This window comes from Ceratotherium simum, chromosome 13, assembly GCF_057802395.1.
Source record: "Ceratotherium simum simum isolate JZ-2026a chromosome 13, ASM5780239v1, whole genome shotgun sequence".
NCBI lineage: Eukaryota > Metazoa > Chordata > Mammalia > Perissodactyla > Rhinocerotidae > Ceratotherium > Ceratotherium simum.
The window spans coordinates 46,315,398-46,339,942 of record NC_141912.1 but is presented as its reverse complement, the minus strand read 5'-3'; the positions used below and the strand labels follow the sequence as shown (position 1 = coordinate 46,339,942).

General features: G+C 40.0%; 1 protein-coding gene across 1 annotated transcript; it reads right to left on the bottom strand.

Annotated features, from left to right (window-relative positions):
• Positions 1-821: 821 nt before the first annotated feature.
• Positions 822-15,380, bottom strand: ENPP4 (ectonucleotide pyrophosphatase/phosphodiesterase 4). Its single transcript, XM_004424059.3, has 4 exons — positions 15,274-15,380; positions 7,432-8,290; positions 6,365-6,535; positions 822-4,335 (listed from the first exon to the last, which is right to left on the bottom strand). The coding sequence occupies exons 2-4, from the start codon at positions 8,255-8,257 to the stop codon at positions 3,971-3,973; spliced, it is 1,362 nt and encodes a 453-aa protein (XP_004424116.1). The 5' UTR covers positions 8,258-8,290; positions 15,274-15,380; the 3' UTR covers positions 822-3,970.
• Positions 15,381-24,545: the final 9,165 nt, after the last annotated feature.

The window sequence follows — 24,545 nt, the reverse complement described above, 5'->3', positions numbered from 1 at the left end:
GACCCCAGGACTCAACAGGTTCATTTGGATTCTTACACGTTCTCTGAAACAATGGTTGTGGGGGGTGTGTGTGTGTATATGTGTGTGTGTTGGGGTAGGCGGGAAGACTGGAATGCTACCCAAGCACAGGCACCAAAGGGGCTGCGGGTGGGGGAAAAAGGTGAATCTGGCATCCAAACTTCAGGAAGCACAGGGCCTGGAAGATGGTTCTGGATCCAAGGATCTCAGCAGCAAGAGTTAAACCAGGAGTAGACATAAGCAATTTGTTGGTATCAAGTTTGACCACTTTTGAAATGCTAAAGACGTCTCTCTCAGAGTAAAGAAAGTGCCTTTTATCCTTTTGTTTTCCCACAGTTCCTAGCAGTGTTCACTGAATGTAAAAATAGGAAATGAATTAATCACTGCTCTACTAGAGAAAACTTCGTTGAATCTACACTCAATTAGACAAGACATTACATACTTATGGCTACATGTAAAACAAAATTTGAATACTATAATCCCCTCACCACTAGTGTTTTGTAATCAACCTTTTCAAACTTCTTCCCTTCTACAGTAAGCCAATAAATTATAGTTCTGGAAGCTCTACAAAATTTATCTTGGCTTTCTTTCTAGTGATGTCCTTATGCTGGATTGTATACTTATACAGTGTTTTAAAAATTTGGTTATATGTTATACACTTAATCCTGGTTTAAAAAAAATCTGTAATGAACGCCTACATAGATTTTTGCAGTATTACTAAGTCATGCCAACATCTATCACAGTGTGTATATTCTGCAAGAAGGTGACAAACTAAAAAAGCATCAACGACACTGCATTGTATATTTAATAATTACAGTAAAAATGTTTTGGTAGATTTTATTCACATAAAATTTTTTCATCATAAGCAAAGTTGTTAACCATGAATTCAAACAGTATAGTCAAAATATATTTAACTTAAGGCACTACATACAAATGTCTTTAAAGCACACTCATGTCATTTTATTTACACACTATTTAAAGAACTGACAATAAATACACACTTTCCATCTCATGTTTGTCCTTCATTTGTAGCTTTACATATACACAATGAAGTAAAACCCTCCAAATAAAAAGAATTAAATGTAATCATCTTTAAAGCTTACCAAATATGGGCAAGAGAGAGAGACAGCCAAGAAAAATGTACAGGCATTTTTAATCCTTTAATGTTACAAAAATTTATCCTTAAATTCTTACACCAAGCTTAATGGAACAATAACACAAAGCCTATAGTACAGAGCATTGAAATCATTTTTATTCTACTGCTGTTTACCAGAAGAACTCACACATTAATAACAGCAGCAGGACTGTCTCTGTTATAAGTAAAAATGTCCTTATTCTGAATTCACTCACTGACTTAACAAAAAACATTTAATAAAAAGTTTTCCTATTACCTTTGAGTATTGGTGTCATAAACAGTTAAATGTTTCCAGAGCCATATACTGTCTACCACCCAGACAACATAGCAGCATACTAGTCAACTATTTAACAAAATATGCACCAAAACCTTAATGTAAAAGGCTAGCTAGCTTCATTCAAAGGTTTTCTCAGTGTACTAGAGGAGGCTTGGCTGTACAGGGATAATTTTTTAAAGATACAAATGAATTAACACAAAATTCAATATAATAATATATAAACATCTCTGATTAAATAAATACTGTACTTCTCCCATCAACATATACATTAAAAATTTACAATTCTCATTAGAGTTAATATTTTGAGAATGGAATGAAAGCCCAGACAAACAGGTAAATGTCTTTTATTCAAAGGGTTAAAACACTGACCAGGCTTCCCTTCCTATTCCACCCTATACAAACTCCACTCACAGACTGGATGCCACGTATAGATTTCTGAAACTCACAACCACCGATCGAGCTAACGCACTCACTAAGACAACACCATTGCAAGGACCAAGCTCTACTCAACTAGTATAAGGTATCCTGCTATATTATCTTAGACACTCCAAAAAATGTCCACTGTTTTAAAGGTGACTATTCTATTCCTTTTGTTTTTGTTTTTAAATGAAGTAGAAAGAAATTTTTCTATTATTTCCTTCAGAGCAACTATTAACCTTTAGGTTAACTTTTATGTGAGGAAAAAAAATCAGAAATTTGTCAAAAAGCAAAATTAGTCCTATTGGTTTTATTTCACTTATTACGCTATTCTTTAAAACAGTCAATTTATGACCAATAGCATGGACTATTTATGCAGGGTGTGGAAATGCTTCTCAAGAACCCCAAATACAACAGGCACTAAATACCAGGGTCAGGAAATCGGCAGTGACCAAATAGGGTGAATGGTACGTTTGATGACTGGCACCATTGTTCCTTACTATCAGTTAAATAACATTTAACAGGGCTGCATATTTACTGTAGATTATTTTGTATCTGCAAAACAGTTACCTAGTTTATTTTATATTGTCAACACTTTAAAGATCACACTATTAATTGCTTGCCTCAGGTCCTGATAAATGGTTCTTGAGCCCCATTTTTCCTCTAAGATATAATCTAGTCTGCGGCAACTCAGGTTCATCATATTAAGTTTGATTACTAGAAGGTACCACCTAGCAAAGGTAGGGTGACAGTTCTTCACAACAAATCCTTAGCTCTGAACAAATATGTTTAAAAAAATATGAGCAGAGTGATTATTTCTATGAACCAAATACTGGAGAAAAAGGCAGAGGCAGCACCCAGGCTACCGAATATTAACAGAATGCTCCAAGTTTATTCTGCCACTTAATACATGAATAACATAAAAGATCAAAAGATACTAAATTCCATTTTAAATTTAACTACTCTATTGCCTGTAAGGCATAAAAGTCCCAAAAGTAAATACAAAAATCTCTCTTCCTCATTCCGACCCAATCAAAACCAGATATGTATTCAGGTCATAAATTTTTCTGCAACACCTTTGGTTACAATAAACAACACGAGAAAGTTAAAAATGGTAACAAAAATTACTGAATTTTTAAAAATTATGATTTTAACTTGTGAGTTAGAAGAAAATAAATATGAAGTGCAAATACAACCTTTCCTGAGAGCCGTGTTCAATGGGAATGGAGAATCCTGCCTACAGTCCAGTCCACCTCTGACTTCCTCCTATAAGTCGCGTCAAGTCTGCACACACACGCATGCACAACTAAATAACTTACACAAAGTCATTAAGCACAGAGAAAAGTACTTTTCTCTCTTTTCTTAATTTCTTATTAGCAATAATCTTCAAAACATAAGACTTTTGAAACTTCAACAGCTTAAGGGTCTTAAGAAAGACACAATGGTGAAGACTCAAGCTTTGTATCACATGGTCTTTGTTTTTTATAATAGCTTTTCTTAAAATAATTTGTTCATATGCTAGATCTTTTCAGCCTGGTTAATACATTTTATTAACCATCACAGAGAATTTCCTACCTCCAGGGTTTACTTGGGATACAAACTCTATTTTTTCTTTTATGTGAGGAAGACCAGCCCTGAGCTAACATCCGATGCCAATCCTCCTTTTTTGCCCAAACTCTATTAAAGGTAAATATAAAAATATAGGAAACTTTCCCTCCCTGATAGGCAAAATCCACTAATTGCATAAAGATTTCTATTGTTTCACTTACAAATATAAAAATTTATTAGAAAAGCATGCCTACTAAATTTTGGTATATTTTATCTAAAGATGTGTCAAATCTTCATTGCAGAAAGAAAAAAAGGCAGAGGCAGTATTTTTCTTAAAAAACATTTCTAGTCAGAGAAATAGTTGGTGTTAACTAATGATTTACTAGCAATTTTTACTATGGTCAGAGTTTTTTCTATTAGCTAATGCACCAAAACAAAACAAAATAATTTTAGCATGCTGGGTCTAAGTTCTTTGTCTTCCAAAGTATACTTTTCCATAGTTATAACACCATTCCTTGGGTGTACCCTTAGTTCTGTGACTAACCAAAGACATTTTGTATAAACCTCAGCACATGTTACCCAATTAAAGGATCATCATCATCTTCCTGTAGCTGAAGTCGGGAAAATGTATGGGGTACAGCGAGTCTATTCTGCATGATTATTATGAGGCACGTTAGAGTGGTTAAGACCAAGAGTGCACCAATAACAATTCCAATGGCTTCTGGGAGGTTAATGCACCACTGGTCAACTAACAAACACTTAGTATGACCAAAGGTTCCATTATTGGGATGTGGCTTTAATCCCAGGATATGGCACATCATTGGATAAATATCCACAATGTGAATTGTGCTGTGTTTGTAGCCTTTGTGAAATGCAGGGCCGTGGGCAGCTAGAAACGGATGCATACTAGGCAAAGAATTATCATAACCATGGTCACCTACTGAAAAAGAAGAAAATGATGTTAGTAAATAAGATCAGTCTTTCTATTAAAAAATAATTTGCTTCTAGTGTAAATATACTAGATTCTTGCCAGTGTAATTCTCACCCATTTAAATTCTGATTAGTTAGACCAGATAGGGGCCAGAAATAAAATTTTCTTCAACTCAACCTTGTCCCCTTACTTCACACACACACCCCTTTTCCCAATTGGTCATAGCTTCAGGCTTTAAAACTATTTCTCAACGTGATATACTTACCTTTCAGTCCTAGCCCCACTTATTTCACCTGTCAACCTCCAGCACTGTTTGCAAAAGCCCACTGCAAACAGCACCAGTGATAAAAAGAGTGGTCGGGCTGAGAGTCCTGAACAACTGGGGAGAGGAGAAGTGAGGGAAACCAGTGAACAGGGAAGAAGGGAACCTCTGGCCTCACCTATGTCTATTGCTCCTGTGATAAGAAACAGAATTATGTAATCCACTACTGGTTTATTGACAGTTAATGAACACCTCAACATCTGGAAGGTCAGGTAATTGAGAATGTTACAGAAGGGATTCTGGCATTGAATGTGAAGTCTAACCAGATGACTCCAACTTGTAACTCCAGTAAAAGTATAACTCAAAGAAAAACGTGATGGCCCCTGATAAAACTCCAATACCAGATTCTCAATTTTTAGCTTTATTTTAACAAGCATTGCCTTTTAATGTACACCCGTTGCATTTAATCAGCTCCCACTTTCATATGAAGTGCAGGTGACTGAGTGATGAGTCTATCAACGTTTGTTACATTATTCTTTAATTGCATGTTTGAAATATTTCATAATAAAAATAATGCAAGTGATCAATAAAAAGCAGAACATAACATTACATATAGGTATTATGATTTCAATAATGTAAAAATCTGCAAGTATATGTAATAGAAAAAAAATAAGAAGAGAGGAAATTCCCACAATTAACATTTGTCTGTACCTCTATATTGAGGAATTACGGATAGTTTTTGTTCTCTTTTCTAAACTTTTCAGTATTTTCCAAGTTTTCAACAATGAACATATAACATAAATAGAGGTAATATATAAATTCTTCATCTTATCCTTGCCTGATATTTCTGAATTGCTATAGATCAGGGATCTGCAGACTACAGTCCCCGGCCACATTCAGCTCTCCACCTATTTTTATAAGCAAAGTTTCGTTGGAACCCCTATGTCAGTTTGTTTAGACATTGTCCATGGCTGCTTCCCCCACTATAAAGGCAGAATGGAGTAGTTGAGACAGAGTCTAACTGGCCCACAAAGCCTAAAATATTTACTATCTGGCCTTTTATAGAAAAAGTTTTCTGACTCCTGCTACAGACTACAAAATCAGATTTTTAAAGAAAATATTCGGATTGAATTTAACATATGGATAAATAAGCTTCAGTTCAGGGAAGACCTGTAACTCTCCCCTCTGCATTTTCTTAGTTTTAGGCGAGATACAACTCTCTCTGTATTTAGGAGATACAATTATTTTATTTACTTGGTAGATTTTTGTTTACTTTCTGGTTATTGCCCAGTGTTCTAAATAGCCGTAGCTTTCAGGTAAAATTGGGAAAGGCTTAGGCTTACTTGGACAAATTTTTTTAACATCCCAAAATAAAAAGGAATTTGAACTAGCTAATCTCTCCCCTTTTACTTTGTTTCTTTATTTCTCTCTCTTTTATTTTCTTTGTTTCTTTACTTCTCTCTCATTTTCTACAGATCAAGAGAACCAATCTGAAAGTTACTGGCAGTCATTGCAGTTTTGACAAGAAAGTAACACTACACCTTCACGCTTCAAGTCATCCAACCTTCTAATCTAAGAGTGAAATTGTGCTCACTGTAAATTGCTACTGAATGAAAACCTGAAAATGGAATGAAGACCTGAGAATTATCCAGTTGAAAACTGAACTAATTATACTGTGTCAACATCTCTAAGTCAAAGCATGCTGTTAACAAAACAATGTCACAATGTGTGACTTAGCTCTAGGATACCACAGAAATATCCTAAATAAATACTCACGTTTTGGTAATGATTTATTTTGCACAATTGTCCAGCCTTCATCAGCAACCAAAATAATAGGCTGAATTCGATCATTATGTTGGTAATGAAATCTACCAGGAATCTCTTCTTTGAGGTAAACATTCATGTGAGGGTGACATTTTTTCAGCTTGTTATAAACCTCAGTTCTATCTGGAAGAAGAAGGAAATAGCAAAGGAAAAAAGTCATGGTTGACTGATAAGGAAAAAAATATATCTAACTGGAATAACTGGATACAAATCCTGAACAATGTCATCTACTAAATCACTTTTAATTCTTGAAAAAAAAACCAGAGCAATAATAATTATGTGACAGTGTTGGGGACTGATACACACACACACCTTTCCAAGCATTCACATATCTCTTTTTCCATTTTGACCATCCCTGGTGGACTTTTACACAACAGGGACAATTTTCAAGTCTAGCTTCCTAAGTAAATATAAACTAATTACATATTACTACTAATTCTAGGATCAGTAGACAAAAGGTGTATCTCACACAAAAATCCAAGATGTTTTTCAAGGCTAAAAATTTCCTTTTTTCGGGCCAGCCCAGTGGCATAGTGGTTAAGTTCGCGCTCTGCTTCGGCGTCCCAGAGTTCACAAGTTCGGATCCCGGGCGCAGATCTACACACCGCTTATCAAGCCATGCTGTGGCAGGCGTCCCGCATATAAAATAGAGGGAGATGGGCACAGCTGTTAGCCCAGGGCCAATCTTCCTCCGGAAAAAGACAGGGATTGGCAATGATGTTAGCTGAGGGCTAATCTTCCTCACCAAAAAAAAAAAAAAAAAAAATTTCCTTTTTACATTAGTGTGAATAATTAAGAAATATACCAAAAAGCAAAGAAATAATCACTCTGAATCTAAACCTTAAGCTAATTGCTTAAAAACTTGTAAATTAGGGGGAAAAGCACATAATCCAACTCTGAGTAAGTGTACAAGCATATGGTGCTGAACCACTAAAAGCCAGAGCTTCGTTCTTTTATAAAACCCTCCCTCCTCAATCAATTGCCCCATTCAAATATCCCTCAGCTAAAAGTTTATTTACTTATTTTGGGAAGTATGGCAGCAACTGGGGTCCAATCTATAAGAGTGTAGTCTGAACGACTGATGCAGGAATCCAAGTTTATCAGTCTGTCCTGAGAACACTGGGTCATGCCATGATCACTTGTAATGATGACATTAATATTTTCCCACAGTCCTGACATCTTGAGTTTGTGGACGAGGTCACCGATAAGGTCATCTATTTCTTTCAACACTCTGTGCATGTTTTCTTTATCTTCGGGTCCGTATTTGTGGCCACTTGCATCTGGTTCTTCCCAATAGAGTGTTGCAAAGGTGACCGGTGGGTTCGCATTGCTCAGCCACGTGGTAACGTTATTTAGTCTCTCCTCAAATGACACTGAGGAGCTATAATTCATAAAGTAGGAAGGTGTGGTATTGTGAATGGGCACATCGGTACCAGGCCACATAGCAGCAGCACTTGATCTGTTTCCCTGAAGCTGATTGGTCACCCAAATAGGTACCGCCTCATTCCACCAAAAAGGATCCTTGTCATCAAAGTCAGAAAAATGTTTCTTGGTCATTACATCATACATAGAATTAGCCACAATGCCATGGCTTTCTTCATACAAGCCTGTCACAATACTGTAGTGGTTTGGAAACGTCTTTGTGATAAAAACATTTTTAACGTGCTCTACCAAGACACCTTCTTTGATAAAATTCTGGAGATGTGGAAATTCATAGTTCTGTAGATAGTCGGCTCTGAAGCCATCAAAGGATACCAGGAGTAACTTGGGTGGCAAATTATAGGAAGAGTTACCTCTACAACCAGGTATAAGTCCAGAAAATAAAAGTATTACTAATAACTTCATAATGAATGTGTTGCAGGACAGCAATCAGGGTTCCTAAAACATAAAAACAGAATTCATAAGTACTAAGGCTACTTGATTTGGATTAGGTCTCAAAAGTTTAGCCATCGGGAGAAGAGAACCAACATTTGCTATAAACTTTTTGTATACCAGCTTTACCAACATCAACTTAAAAATTAAATAATGCCATTTACTGAAAGACAACTAAATGAAGCTAAAATTGGAAAAAATAAAAATTGCCTCTACTTGTCCAATTTCCTAGTCATATACGTCCTGCCCCATCCCTCACGCTCTGAAGGGGAAAGGGAACATTCTTATCCTCCACATAAACACTCCTGTTCGGCCGCCTTGCTTGTCTGCCGCAGCAGCAATTATTTAAAGGCTTAATGAGAACAGATGAAGAAATAAAAATGACTCTTTTCCACAAAACAGAAATAACGCCAAGCTTTCAGAGGCTCTAGAGAGGGAGATTATTTTTCTAGTCTAATGACTGGTACCCTATAGCTCCTTTTAACCCACAGAAATAGGTGGTGGAAATTCTACCGTATTGGCTCATCACCAGTTCTTGTTGAAAAATACTGGCGTAAGAAAGGGGAATAGGAAATAAATATTATTTGAGAGAAAGGTCCCACCTCAATCTGTACCTGCCCAATATTCATATGAGGCTGACAAACAGACAAAGCCTACAGGGACGTGGATGTCAAGTCATTACCCACAACAAAGTCATTACCCACAACCAAATTACTCGCCAGAGTACTGCTAGCAACAGCCTAAAACTCAAAGGACTTACCTTCCAAAGAAATCCAACAGCTGTTGAAATGAATTTCATCACCACATCTCTCTTAAACTTCCCCTTTACTCTCAAAGACACAACTATCCTACCTAATACCCCAGGCTCAGAGCTCTCCCTGATTTTTCGTTCTTTTTTAACAATCCACTGATTACAAAAACAGCATTCCCCTAATAAACCTCCCTGCCTTCAGTCTCTATCTTCTTTGGTCCCTAAGAAAATAGGATACGTGATTTATGTAGACTGATTCACTGCAGATGGGCACATCGCTTCCATTCTAACAGGAGAGAAGGAGCAAAGGAGAAAGCTAACAGGTTTGAGGGCTGGAGGTGAAGGGAGCTGCATTCTTTGTGTTGCAAGAGGTAGGGTCAATCATTGAGAAGGAGGAGGGTAGCAAAAGGTTCAGAGGGTTGAGGAACACAGAGAATGTCTGAAATGGCCAGTGTGGGGAAGGCGAGAGAGCACAAGGAAACAGTAGGGTTGGTGGTCAGTGTTGACAGCAGATGCCATGAATTTCTAGAGTGACACTGTTGATTGGCTTTCTCTAGCAATTCAGTGGCCCCGGCACGGCCATGAATGAAACAGGCAGCTGATCCTACCTGGGCTTGCGACTCTGCCAGAAACTGAAGTATGACTAAGGAAGTTGAAGATGCTGTAAAAGAGTGGTTGAAATCTGAGCTGCGGCATCTACCTGAAACTGATACAGAGGCAAGAAACAGAGAGGTTTTGAGACTAGAGGTTCTGATGAAGTCAAAGAACAGGTGTTTTAAAATAACTTTCAGTGAGAGCAGCATGGATATGGGGTTGCGGTCAGAGTGAGGTGAGTGAATTACTTCAGAGTAAGAAGCCCTGAGGTATGGCCACGGGGGTGAGCGCCTAGAGGTCCCAGGTGTAAGCAGCAGCGAGCTAACTGATAGGACAATGACAATGACGTTCAGGAGTTATGTATTGTGTGTTCTTCTTTCTCCCAACTAGACTGCAATTACTTGAAGGCAGAGACTTGCTTCCTTTCAAACATGCCACCTAGATCATCTGGGTAGGTATAATCATTCAAAAACTTACTGATTGAAGCTGTGACTCTCTGAAAACCAGGGACTTAAAATTTTGAAAACCAAAGGCACAGAATCTTGTTTGTGAGGATCTTTGGATCTGGAAAATCTCTACCATTCTAACCTGAGATGGGCTGCCTTCTGAGTGTGATGCATGGATCATCTGTTGCTGGTGCCATCCAAGAAACCAAAAACAGTACGGAGTAACGAAATATTTGTTTCCGATAACAGAGTAGACTAAAACAGTAAATAAGTAGCACAGTATCTTTAATATACTCATAAATCTATTTAAAAAAAATTTCTTTATTTACTGCCCTGGCTCTGTCCTGAATAACCAGTCTACATTCCCAACCAATCCCACAGCAAAAACTATTCTGCTGGCAAGTCAAATCTGATACATGTCAAACAATGCATTCTTTGCACCTCCAAATGTCTCCCTTTCTTTAGTTCCCAAATCCTTTAAAACAGCCTCACCATTCTCTCAGGCACATAGAGAGGTCCTGAGGACACCATCAGTTGCCAGCCTAGTCAATTCTGTCTTCGTATCAGCTACTATAGCATAGTAGACATAAGACTCACTGAGGGGGGCTTGTTAAACGTGCAGCTGTCTAGTCTCTCCACTTAGGAAATTCTGATTCAGTCAGTCTAGAGAAGAGGCCGGGAGCCTGCATTTTCTACAGCTATCTATTCTTTTCCATCTCCATCGCTGCCATACTTCTTGAAGTCCTCCATACCTCCTGTCCAGAGCACATCTGTCTCTTAACTGATCTTCCAACCTCGATCACCTTCCTCCTTCTCACCCAATATCTGCTTCCAATTTCATCTTCCTGGGCAAAGCTCTGTTCATGACACTTCCCCAACGAAAAAAAAATGTTCAAAGAATCCCCCTGCCTATACAAAAATCCCACCAAACACCTCAGCCCGGCATTCAAGCTCTCCCATTATCCAGGCCCAACCCACACGCAAATTACTATGAAATAGTTACAGAAATAATGGCCAACCTTGATTTCCATTTACCATACTTCACTATCACTATCTGTCTGAAATGTATTACAAAGACACGTAGAAGACAATAACCATTTATCTAGGTGACCTACAGGTGACCCGTAACAACTCTTCAGGAACAGTCTGTGTTTCCAAAACATCCTAAAGTTATTTCCTACACATGAAGTCTTACCCAAACACTCTTTTAGGTCATTTAAAAAAAATCATTCAATAAATACTTAATATAACTAAGTCTATAACATAACAATTTATGTATGTCATTTATCAGAATACAAGAGCTTTATACTTTTCAAATATATAATACTCAAAATAGGGGCATAAATAATCAAAATAATGAATCAGGCTGTCATCTTGGAAGAACAAAGACAAGCTTGAATGAACTTTGTTCTACAACGCCAAAACTTCCTTGTAATGCTGCACTTGAGCTCCAGACACTATAAAGTATTGTTTTTAAAACTAAGCCCTTCAAGGAATTACTAAGAATGGAATATCACAGTATGTCTAAAAGTTTTCCAACAGAGTTACCTCTAAGAGCAGAGGCGTGCCAAGACAATTCAACAAATGGTGCCAGGACAATTGGATATCCACATGCAAAAGAATTACTTTGGACCCCTCATCTCATTCCATACACAAAAATTAACTCAAAATGGATCACAGACCAAAATTAGAGCTAAAACTATAAAACTCTTAAAAGAAAATATAGGAGTAAATCTTCATGACCTTAGGTTAGGTGAAGTCTTTTTAGATACAGCACCAAAAGCACGAGTGACCAAAAAAAGAAACAAATTGAACTTAATCAAAATAAAAAACTTGTGTGTTTCAAAGGCTATCATGAAGAAAGAGAAACAACCCACAGAATGGGAAAAAATACCTGCAAATCATATATCTGATAAGGGATTTACATCTAGAATATACAAAGAACTGTAACAACTCAATAATAAAAAGTCAAATTCAATTAAAAAATGAGTGAAGGATCTGAAAAAACATTTCTTCAGAGATACAGATGGCAAACAAGCACATGAAAAGGTGTTCAACATCATTACCCTCAGGGAAATGCAAATGGAAACCACAATGAGACACCACTTCACACCCACGAGGATGGATATAATCAAAAAGATAGATAACAAGCAACGGCGAAGATATGAAGAAACTGGACCTTTTATACACTGCTGGTGGGAATGTAAAATGGTGCAGTTGGAAAACATTCTGGCAGTTCTTCAAAAGTTTAACAGTTAACATATAACCCAGCAATTCTAATACTAGGTATACGCCCAAGAGAAATTAAAACATATGTCCATGGTAAAACTTGTATACAAATGTTCATAGCAGCATTATTACTAAGAACCAAGAAGAGGAAACAACTCATATATCCATCAAATGATAAACGGATAAACAAAATGTGTTATATCCATACAATGGAATATTATTTGGCAATAAAAAGGAATGAAGTACTAATATATGCTACAACTTGGCTAACCCTTGAAACATTATGCTAAGTGAAATAAGGCAGTCACAAAAGATCCTTATTGTATGATTCTATTTAGACGAAATGCCTAGAATATGCAAACCTACAGAAATTAAAGTACATTAGTAGTTGCCTAGGGCAAGTAGTTAGGGAGAAATGAGAAGTCAATGCCAATGGGTATGAGGTTTCTTTTTGGGGCAATGAAAATGTTCTCAAATTGATTGTGGTGATGGTTGTACAGCTCCATAAAATTGTACGCTTTAAATGAGTGAACTGAAGAGTACGTGAATCATATCTCAATAAAAATACATTAAAAAAAAGAGTGGAGGGAAATGAAATTTTAATCTTACAAGCATCTGAAGTGCCCTGCCACAAGACAGGAAACATCTTTGATTTCTCATTTTACCTCAAAAAGTATGTGAAATTGGCACTCCATAATAGACTTGGGTGTTTTAATGTGAAAATATTTTATGCCACTTCCCATATGCAAAACAACAAACAAAAACCCATGTCTGCTCCTCTCTCTCACAAAATACACACAAATCAAAATCTTTCTTCCCCAAATCTTGAGTGGAAAGGATGCTCAAGGTACAAGTATTATAGTTAAAGTGGGAAGATTATCAAGTGGAAAGATTATAGGCTCTGAAATCAGAAGGATCCTAGAACTTGAGCTCACACTTAGTAGAGGGGCGATCTTGGGCAGATCTAACTTCTCTCAGTTTCAGTTTCTTTGTGTGTACTGCAAAATGGGGACACACACAGTGTTATAGAACAGGCCCTCAAATTTAGTTTCCTTTTATCCATTCTAGTTACAAAGCTGTTACGTTAGGAAAAAGTCTGTACTATGACGGGCAGAACGAAATTATGGTGAAACTATAAAATAACTAGAAATAATTTAGTCTAATCCCTTCTTTTTACATATGATAAAGCTTAAGTTTGGTGACTGGGCAAGCTCAGAAAGCAATTATTCACTTTACTGTGCTCTTGTTAATTTCATGTCCTCAACAAGGTTACAAGCCCAGTCACAGCAAGTTAACAAGTCTAGTAATAATCTCCAAACTATTAACATTACTTTTCCTGCCAGAACATCTTTCTTTAGCAGTGCCTGTATCTACGTCTACCACATTCCGTTTCATTCTAACAGGGAGTGTTAAGTGATAAACAAAACACCAGCGAGAAGTTCTCAAGTAGTTTTCAAGGAACGAAAATCACTTATTGTTATATTACAAAACATCGGGAGAATTCTGTAATTTTTCAAAACAAAAAAATATCATAGGGAAAAAAAAAGCAGACTCATCTGGACTATACCCTAATATCCCAACCCAGCAACCAGAAGTAGTAAACAGTCTTCTTCAATTCAGGGGACAAAACACTCTACCTCATGGGGGATGACGTTCTTAATGTATAGAATGCAGGTCAGGCAATTCTCACCGGCATTCTTAGCCCGTGTGAAACAGTTACAGGATATGGTGAAAGATATTTGTCATCATTAGCATCCCATCTGCTCCGTAACACAAAAACTTTATTGCAAGCACTTCACAAATATTATTTGTAATGAAACTTGTATACAGCTTTAAAATAGCATTATTGTCTGTCTATGCACAGAGATGACTTAGGTGGTTTCCTTTAGATTATTATTATTTTTTTCTTAATATTGTAAGTTATTTTCTTAATATTGTAAGGAAAAAAATATAACTACTCTCTAAAAGACTTTCTTGGTCTTAAAAATTTTAGGATTCTAAATTACTCTCCAATTTTCCAGCACACACAAAACCGTCTAGCAAGTATCTTCAAAACGGCTACACTTACCTTACTTTTTACATAGTAAAATAACCCCCCTATGTACTCCTTGTATTTTCATCAAAATTTCTCCCAAATTATATTTTGTAGCTAATTTAAAAGCAAGGAAGAGATATTTTATTTATATTAAACGAAAGTCCTTAAAATGGCCTGGAACAACCTCTGGAAAAAAAAGGTGGAAGAAAAGAAAACCAGAATATTGAAACCAAGCAGTTGACTTCCTACAGTACTTGGCACGTTTTCAGGCTGAGGTCCACCAGACCGCCTGGTGGGTAAGCAAAGCCATTCTGGAGTCATTTCTGGTTTAAGCCCCAATCCGCCTGTCACCAGCTGTACAAACTCGGACCTGTCACTTCCCTTCTCTGAGCCCGACTCCTCATCTGCACAACGGGACGCTGTTATCTCCCAGGGTGGTTGTGCGGAGGAAAGGAAGCGCTGTCTGTCAAGGGCTCACTTAACGCGGGGTCCACCCTATACAAAGCACTGAAAGGTTATCTTTATGGCTTGGTTTGCTAGGAAATTCGTTTTTAAATTTGGTTATATAATTACCATAAACTCAGATTCCGGCAGACGCGTGTCGATGCCTTCGACCGCGTTCCTTTCACATCTAACGCCCGTCTCCCCTCGGGCTCCCCTCGCCCCCCTCGCCCCTCCGCTCCCCTCTACCCCTTCACCCCGCAGCCCCCCATCCGAACCCACCGGCGTCACTCCCTTCCTCTGCCCACGCTGCCCCCTCCCCCTCCCCCTTGGCCATCCCCCCCACCCTCGGGGGCCCACGCCAGCGCCCCGGGGCGGTGCGTGTGTGTTGGGAAGGGGGTGTTTCTCACCACCTGCATCGTCAAAGCCCCTGTGGACTGAGCAGGAGGGGCCCCTCCCTCCAGAACGCCGGGCGCGCGAGGCTCACACTCACCCGCCGCCGCCGCCGCCGCTTCTTCCCAGCGCGCAGAGCCGGGCGCCCGCGGGGCCTGGGGGCGAGGGAGACCTGAGGGCACAGGGGCGGGGCACGGCGCGTCCTGCGGCGCCTGCGCAATAGCGGGCGCCCCCGCCGCCCGGGCACCGGCGCTGCGCGGGGCGCGCCCGGGTGTGCGCAGCTGCCCGGCCCGCGGCTGCGGTACAGGCTTCCAGCCGGCGGGGACCCTGCGGCCGGCGGCGTCTGAGACATGTCCTCGGATTGGATGCCGGAGTCGCGTTAAATGTAACTCCCTTTCCGATTGGTTAGATTCAGGTACCGCCTGGAGACAGCCGCCTTGGTGGGGTCAAATTGGATCTAGAAGAGGTTGGTGCCTCTCTCCCGCCACGCCCCTGTAATGCTGTCCCAGGGCTGGGTGCCCTTCAGGGGACCCGAAACCGCGTGAGTCCCGGAAAGGCCCCTCATTGCCAAGCCCGTGGCCTGCTGTCACTCCCAGTTCGCCCTTAGTTAAATGTGCGCTTGGCGGCCTAGGTGTCCGCAGGAAAAAATGACTGTGGCTGCCCCAGGGCCCAGCAAAAGTCTGGAGCAGCTTCAGGCAGTTCCAGTGAGTTGGGATAACTACAGTGTGGTTCTACCAAAGCAGTATGTGCTGTCTTACTGGAGAAGGGAGCACCTTTACGCGCGAGGTTGAGTGCTGGGCAGTTTACAGATAAGGTTACGGTAAACAGAAACACAGCCCTTGCAATAGGGAACTAGTAATGGGCACTTCTTTTGACAGGTGCATGTGGGAGTGTGCTCCCCGCCTTTAATTGGAAACTTAGCCAAACAGTCGAATGTAACTTTAAACTACTAGTGGAAAAAGAAATTACCAAACAGAAGTAGATTTATTTATTTAACACTTGGGTTATCCAGGCATACCTGGCAAAGAGAGGCTAGTATCTTTTTTGTCTTTGTATCTGCAGTACCAAACACAGAACCTGGCATAGAAGAAGTACTCACTAAATGATTATTGAATTTAGTGGAAAGTTTTAAGGTGCTGTGGGTTCATTGTCCCTCCCACTCCCGCCTCATTAAAATGCAAGCTCCAAGAGGACATTTTCTTTCCTGTTCACCACTGTAGCTCCAACAGGTGCTTAAAAACATACAATTAAATGAACTAAGAATATTAATCAGATGTAATCTTCTCAGGTGTTAAGGATTTAATAGATGTAAACCCAGTACCCAGATTAGTAACCTGTGATAGCGACAAGGTCTGAGGTTGGCCCCATGAGTCTGAGCTTTCGAGTACAGCCATTACCAAGACCCCAGAATCCAGAAGCAGCTGCAGAGACAATTTAAAGCTGGGTACATGCTGTTGATTATTAGTTTGTACCTTCATAATTCCAGTTGCAAACCTCAAGGCTGGCCTGTGCGTCGGTGAATTTGGACATCTTAGATTCTTGCCTGTCAGAGCTGGAAGGAATGACAGAGGCCATGTAGTTCTATTCCGAGAATCTGCCAGACCTGAATTTAAATATTCACTCTGCACTCAGTAGCTGAGCAATCTTGGGCCAGCGTCTCAACGTATTTGAGCCTCCATTTCCTCATTTGCAAAATAGGCCCTCCTGCAGTACCAGCCTCTGAGGGTTGTTGTCAAATAAATGAGATAAAGCAAGTACAGGACTTAGCACAGTGTCTGACATGTGGTAAGTGTTAGCGATTATCATCACTATGGCCGGAAAAACGTTCCTCAACCTGAACAGTGATCAGAGGAAGGCTGAGTTCTGGGGGAATTCAATGTCCAACGTAGCAGAACTTAAATTTTCTGGCATTTGGGGCATATGATCACACATGTCCTTTTTGTTCATTCTCTAGGAGCATGACTGCTTACAGAGTAGGCAAAATTGGCTGCCTTATAGGCCAGATGTGTAGTGGAGACAGCAGGTGGGCGGGCATCAGGAGAGAAGGGCTCGCTTCATCCACTGCCACTGCCAGTGCCCGTGTGGCTGTGTCAGATCAAGGAGTTCTGTGCAGTCTGGTGTCCTTCTCTGTAAGACAATGGGGTCAAGAACAGAAGGACATAATGATTCATAAGGATCTTTTGACACCCAGCTTCTGTTATCCTCTAAATATTTACTATTTCAACCACAAATGAAAACCTGTTTCAGATGGGCTTTGATAATAAGGATATTTAGAATCTCATGAAACAAGTCCAGGGGTAGGGCAGGCTTCAGGACTGGTTGAATTAGCAGCTTAACAATGTGACCGTGTACTGAGTTCTTTCCAATTCTCCACTCGGCTATTAACAGAGTTGGCTTTCTGGTTCCTCTAGTGGTAAAGATAACTAGCAGTCACAACAGGAACGACATGACTCATTTTTCACTTCCACTGGGTGATAGAGGTGACTTCTAGGGTTTTTTTTTCGCTGTCTCAGAAGCCTCCTGAAACCATCTCCTTCAATCACTTTGACTAGAATTGTGTCATATGCCCAAATCTAAGCCAGCAAGGAATATGGAATTACCAGTGGACCAAGTAAGTCTTGAGCTGAGTTCTCTTTCCCAAACTGCACTTCTTCTCTCAATGGGAGTGAGGTGGAATGGATGATGGGAAGTCCACCACGAAGTCCATTATAGGATCACTGGAGGAATTTAATGATAATAAAAGAAAGTATACCAGTAACATAAATGCTTAATTTCCATTGTGATTTTTAGACATAAATATTGTTTTGCTTAGGTAGGCAAAATAATAACATTCATTTATAATGTTCTTTAAACTCAGCTTTTGAAAAGGAATTTTATATAAATCTTCAAAATATGGATAAAGTTTAAACCCATTTTGTGTTAGAGACTGAAATGAACTAGGAGCAATAATCTAAACCCATCATTTACAGGTGAATCTTGTGCCCCAGAGCTAATTGAATTGGCTAAATTCACAAAAACTAATTACAACTTGAGTCTTTGCCCTCACGGCCCATGTCTGGTTTGGAAGCAGCATGTGAGAGACAGTTTCTTTTTCCCCCCCATTAACTAGATTCAAGATTTAGCACTTATTCATTAGTGTAAAATGTTTTAAAATTTTTATCCTGTTTTCAAAATCAAAGACATAGCTCTTTGTATGATTATTTCCTTTTGAAACTCCTAATTGTGATGCATAACTCATTGCTGGCAGGAATGGGTCAGAAGCTGGAAGTTACAGGAAGAAGTTGGAGAGCAAAAGCCACACCCTGCCCAGAGAAAAACAGTTCCTGTCCACTGCTCAGCTCAACAACAAAACTGAAACTGGTGACTCGAATTTCCAATCACTAGGAGGGTATTTTAAGTTTCACTTTTTCATATATATTAGATGTTAGTGTAAAGAAAACATAATACAGGTTTTATCTTAAATATAAGGGGGGAAAGGACCTTGTGAATCATAGCACTTTGGTGATTTTGGAAGTTCATTTAACTAAAACTCTCTACCCACCCCATTTTCAGCATGATTACATTTGAATAATCTCAATCAAGTGGACTGTAAACTATTTTTAACAGCTTCTGTTAAAAGTGATTCTGTATTAACCATCATGAACTATTTAGTGTTAGACATTCTTCACTCTAAGGGAATTTTTTCAAGTATTTAATAAAGTTGTGCAAGAAACAGTGTACATTTTATACAAAAATAAGTAAGATTCAGTCCCTGCCCTCGAGGTGCCTCTCGTCTAGAAAGGCCAATGGAGAGGGCACCGCTCTGTAGCTTTTGCTTGCCCGGCATGCATTTTCCCTTCTTTTGGTGGTTGCTCTAGGAAACCAGCCCATTCTTAGTCACGGAAGTCGTATGGTGCTGACCACAACTCCCCTGTCTCCAGCATGGACTCCTAGGGTGACCAACTATCCCATTTTGCCCTAAATTGAGGGGTTTCCTGGGGCATGGGACTTCTAATGTTGAAACTAGAAAAGTCCCATGCAAATCGGGATGAACTAGTCACCCTTACTCTGACCCAAGCCTGGCCTATTAGAGCCAATTCCACTCCCTTGACCACAGGAATGGGTTCTGTGATGGGAATATACACCACGCCAGACCAAAAAGACTCACTCCTGAAACTTTGGTTGAAACGGTTGAGAAAGAGTCAGTCTTTCAGCAGCAGCTGCTAAATAGGTAGCATATAAGCCTGGAGCTGCTGGTGATCATCACTGTTGCTGTAAAGGGCAAGTCTACCTGGGAATGATGCCAACTCAGAGAAAGCAGATCCAAGCAATGCAGCCTGACACCTGAGGACGCTGAGCACTTAACTCCAAGTTGACCTGAAGCTCCATCCTTGGGCTTTTCCATTCGTGTGACTCAATAAATTCTCCTTTTGCTTAAACTAGTTTTAATTGGGTTTCTATTACTTATATCTAAAAATGGGATAAGGAAAGCAAACATTTGCTTGTGTTATACTATCAAGTAAGGTAAATGCTATAAAAGAACCCCAAAGAGGAAGAGGATAAGTCCTGCAGAGGTTAACTCAGCTGCAGGAGTCAGGAATCCAGCATGAGCTGGTTTTTACTGGTTCTTGTAGGATAGACGGTGTAGTCGTTTCCAATGGCTGCTATAACAAATTACCACAAACTTAGTGGCTTAAACAACACAGAATTTTTATCTTACAGTTCTGGAGGTCAGAAGTCTAGAAAGGGTTGGCAGGGCTGCGACCCCTCTGGAGGATCTTGGAGAGAATCCTTTTCCTTGCCTTTTCCAGCTTCTAGAGGCCATGTACATTCCTTGATTCGTGGCCCCATTCTCTCTCTTCAAAGCCAGCAGTGTAGCATCTTCTCTTATCTCTCTCTGACTTTGACTCTTCTGCCTCCTTTTTCCCTTGTAAGGAAACTTATGATTACGTTGGGCCCACTCAGATAATCCAGGATAGTATCTCCCCAACTCAAGATCCTCACCTTAATCACACCTGCAAAGTTCCTTTTACTGTGCAGGGTAACACAGTCACACCTTCTGGGGTTTAGGATGTAGACATCCTTGGGAGGCTGTTAATGTCTGGCTGAGGAAATAACATCAGCATAGGCACCAAGACAAGAAAAGTGTGTTAGTGCTTAAAAATAATTCCATTTTCCTGAAAAATAGTGATATATACTTAAGGAGTCATTATGATTGAGGCTGACCAAGTTGATTAAAACCATATTATTTTGTAGACAGGGAAGGAGTTATATTTAATTTTGCAGGTAATGAGGTACAAAGCACCAGGCTATTTGCGTTGCAGAAATAAGAGTATAACATTGTCCCCACTCTCAAAAAGTTTACAGTCTAGTAGGAAAGACCTTTATATGTAGAGTGACCACATTTGCCCAGGATAGTCCCGGTTTATGCCTGTTTTCCCACACAAATATTCATAGTGCCCCCTTTCACTCTCAAAAATGTCCTGCTTTGGATGATAAAGTATATAGTCACCCCACTTAAGTGCCATCATCCTGGATATTTATTGAATATTACCAGGTAGGAGCTCTGTGTTAGGCCCTGGGGAAAAGCAAGAGACAGAGGCAAGTTTCTGTGTTCTAGTTGTTCATCTAGTTTTAGATTCTAAAGATGTTTATAAAGTGATAAGGTAGTGCAAAAATGAATTGGTCAACAAGGCAGCAGCATAAATGATATAAGCAAGAGAAAGAGAAAACAGGTGTTTCAGACAACAACAGCGGTGAGAACGGGGCCGGCCCGGTGGCGTAGCGGTTAAGTTCGCGCGTTCCGCTTTGGCAGGTTTCGCGGTTTGGATCCTGGGCGTGGACCTCCTCACCACTCATCAAGCACTGCTGAGGCAGCGTCCCATACAGAGAAGCTACAACTCTAGAACTATGATACTACAACTGTGTACTGGGGCTTTGGGGAGAAAAAAAGAGGAAGATTGGCAACAGATGTTAGCACAAGGCCCATCTTCCTCAAAAAAAAAAAGAAGAAAAAAAAAGAGCTGTAAGAAGAGAGAGGTCCCTGCAGCCTGGGCGAGTAGGGCAGGGTGCAGCGTGTGGGGTGGACTGGTTAACTGCTAGAGCTTCAAGTGTGGCCAGGCTTGTGGAGATGGAGAGGCAAGAGGTACATCTAGGTCACTTGTTATGTGTCAACAGAGACCGAGAAAAATGTCATTGTCTTGTACTTTTTAGTGTTTCATTGAATCCAAGACACTATCTATGTTAAGAAGCTCTACCGTTTTATGTACCACTAAAAACATTGTAGACGATCAGCTGTAAGATACATTCTGATTTCAGAGGTGTTAAAATGTGAAAAAAATATATATTTTAAAATCAGTGAAATAAGATATTATCTCTTCTCAAATGTAAAGACTCTTGCTAAAGTGGTTCATCTCTGAACTAAAAGAAGTTTAATTACTTACATTTTATTTTTTTTATTATTTGGTATTTCTAATCATTTGTTCATTCTATAGCTTTTCTTCTAAGGATGTTGATATCACTCTTAAACTATGGAACTACAAAATAATGTGTGTAGAATTTAATAAACATTCTTCCTAACAGTGTGATTTAAGGAATTCTCTTTACCCATAAATCCCCCCTAGGGTTCTACTTGAAATCTCCAGAATTAGAATAACTCCTTTAGGGATATTTAAGAAGCTCAACATTTTAATTGGGTTGGGTCCAGATAGAGTAATATATTTCTTAGCTAACACATTTGCATGCATTAGTTTACTGTTTCCCAAACTTGCCAAATCACAGAATCACTTGTGGCCTTTGTTAAAAATGTCCCAGGTCCCCTCATGAAGATTTGGATCCAGTAACTCTTGTGTGGCGTCTGAGAACTCTATTTTTCACAAGCACTGGGTGTCTCATGATCAGGCATGTTCAGGAAGTATCAGATTAGATAATAATTAGTAACCTCGTATACTGCTGTGTTACACGCTGGAGTGCAGCCAACAGGACACCATGGGGACACTTGGCTCTAGGAAGAGGTTATTGTGTGAAACCTGAGGGCTTTCTGCACTAAATGGAGAAGAGCCTCAGATTGGCAAGGGACAATTTGAGGTCATTAATGCTTTAGGTGGGGAAGGAGGTCTAGGATAATAACTGAACTTGAATTTGTTTGGTGCTTTACAGCCTACAAAGTGCTTTTACATAAGGGTCTTTTCTGGCTTTCACCACTGGTCTGTAAATAAACATGACCTTTATACCTGTGTTATTCCAAAATCACAGAGGTTAAGGTGCTCACCAAAGGTTCTATGGGAATGTCAGTGCTGAGCCCCAATCCCTGATCAGACTCAGTCTCGCGGGCACTGGCAGTGGCAGTGGATGAAGGGAGCCCTTCTCTCCTGATGCCCGCCCAGCTGCTGTCTCCACTACACATCTGGCCTATAAGGCAGTCAGTTGTTTCTACTCTGTAAGCAGTCATACACCTAGTGAATGAACAAAGAGGACATGTGTAGTCATATGCCCCAATTGCCGGAAAATTTAAGTTCTGCTACATTGGACATTGAATTCCCCCAGAACTCAGCCCTCCCCTGACCATTGTTCAGGTTGAGGAAAGTTTTTCCGGCCATAGTGATGATAATCACTAACACTTACCATGCGTCAGACACTGTGCTAAGTCCTGTACTTGCCTTATCTCATTTATTTGACAACAACCCTCAGAGGCTGGTACTGTAAGAGGGCCTGTTTTGCAAATGAGGAAATGGAGGCTCAAATACGTTGAGACACTGGCCCAAGATTGCTCAGCTACTGAGTGCAGAGTGAATATTTAAATTCAGATCTGGCAGATTCTAGGAAATGAACTACTTGGCCTCTGTCATTCCTTCCAGCTCTGACAGCCCCAAGATCTAAGATGCCCAAATTCACCGACGCACAGGCCAGCCTTGAGGTTTGCAACTGGAATTATGAAGGTACAAAATAATCAACAGAATACATCCAGCTTCAAATTGTTTCTGCAGCTGCTTCCAGACTCCAGAGTGTTGGTAATGACTGTACTCTAAAGTTCAGACCGATGGGGTCAGGACCCACCTCTCTTAAATGCCGAGGTATGCATGCTAACAGAGCAGTACAGGTATATGATAGAGAAGGATGATAAAAACAGCATGAGTTTTTAAAATTATACCCAAGATTTCCAGATAATTTCATATTTGCTTTGAACTACCTTGGATTGTTTTAGGCTAATTTCCATTCCTGAAGATAACCATTCCCTCTTCTTTGCCATGAGCAAAATGGGCTGGGCCTTTTCCTATTTCTGACCTGTCATGACTGAAATCTGCCTTAGTTAACCTAAGGCATCTGGGTCAGTTATGTAACTGGTTTTGTTAGACATTTGTGCATATCTTTGCTCCAGGTACAGGAGCCCTGGGTCTTGTGATGCTTTCTGACATCCATTAAAAATAAAAGATATGCTTGTTCCATTGGTGTAATTTTTCAGAGACAAACAGAAGGCTGCTTCTAATTCCTAGAAGTCACTTTTTTGGAAGGAGTACAAAATTGGTTAGCAGTAATTTAATTATGTTAGTGCCTCCTGAAGGTAAAATCATACAGAAAATACAAAATGGAAACTTTTAACGGATAACTCTTTATAGTAAAACTCGAAAGTTACAAAAGAAAAACAAAGGATCATTACAAAATTATGGGGCTAGATGAGAGCACAGAGTTTGGAGCGGCTCATTCATGCTGCCTGCCCAGTCTTAGATCAGGTCTGACAGATTCTGCAGACTCAGAAACAGATTAGGTAGCAAGAAATTTGGTAAAACACAATATATGGTAAGAAGAGAAAGTCAGATTCTGCACTCAGCCCCGAGGTGCTGCCCCAGTGAGGAAGAAGGTGGATTTCTGGCCCCTTCCCCAGAAGCCAGTGGAGTCCTGACTTCTCACCACTGCTGCTTTAGATGATAGTCATATCATTACTGTTGCCACCCAGGACACCCAGGCCCAACTCCCCACATGACACCCACCATCCTGGTTTCTGTCTGCCCTCACAAGCTTCTCAGCCATAGGCCCAGATGTTCTCAAGGGTCACCTGCTATAGTCCAGCCCCTAGGGATTCAGTGGAGTCACCGAGCTGCTCACGAAAATCCCATATCTTTTCACTTTCCTCTCCATGAAACTCATCTGCAGCACTCAGATATCTTTGTGCCAATGAGCTGTTTTGCTATCATCTTAGATTTTTGCCAAGGTCACCCAATGATTTGCAGAATCACCCCAGCAACTCATGACCTTCATATGACTCTCCCATGTCTTCCATATACTCAGCGGCCTCTTTCAGCTACTTATATGTAGCACTCAGACCATGCAGGACCTCCCAGAGATTCATGGAAGTCATCCACCTGTCTCAGTTGGCTAAGGTTGCCATAACAAAGT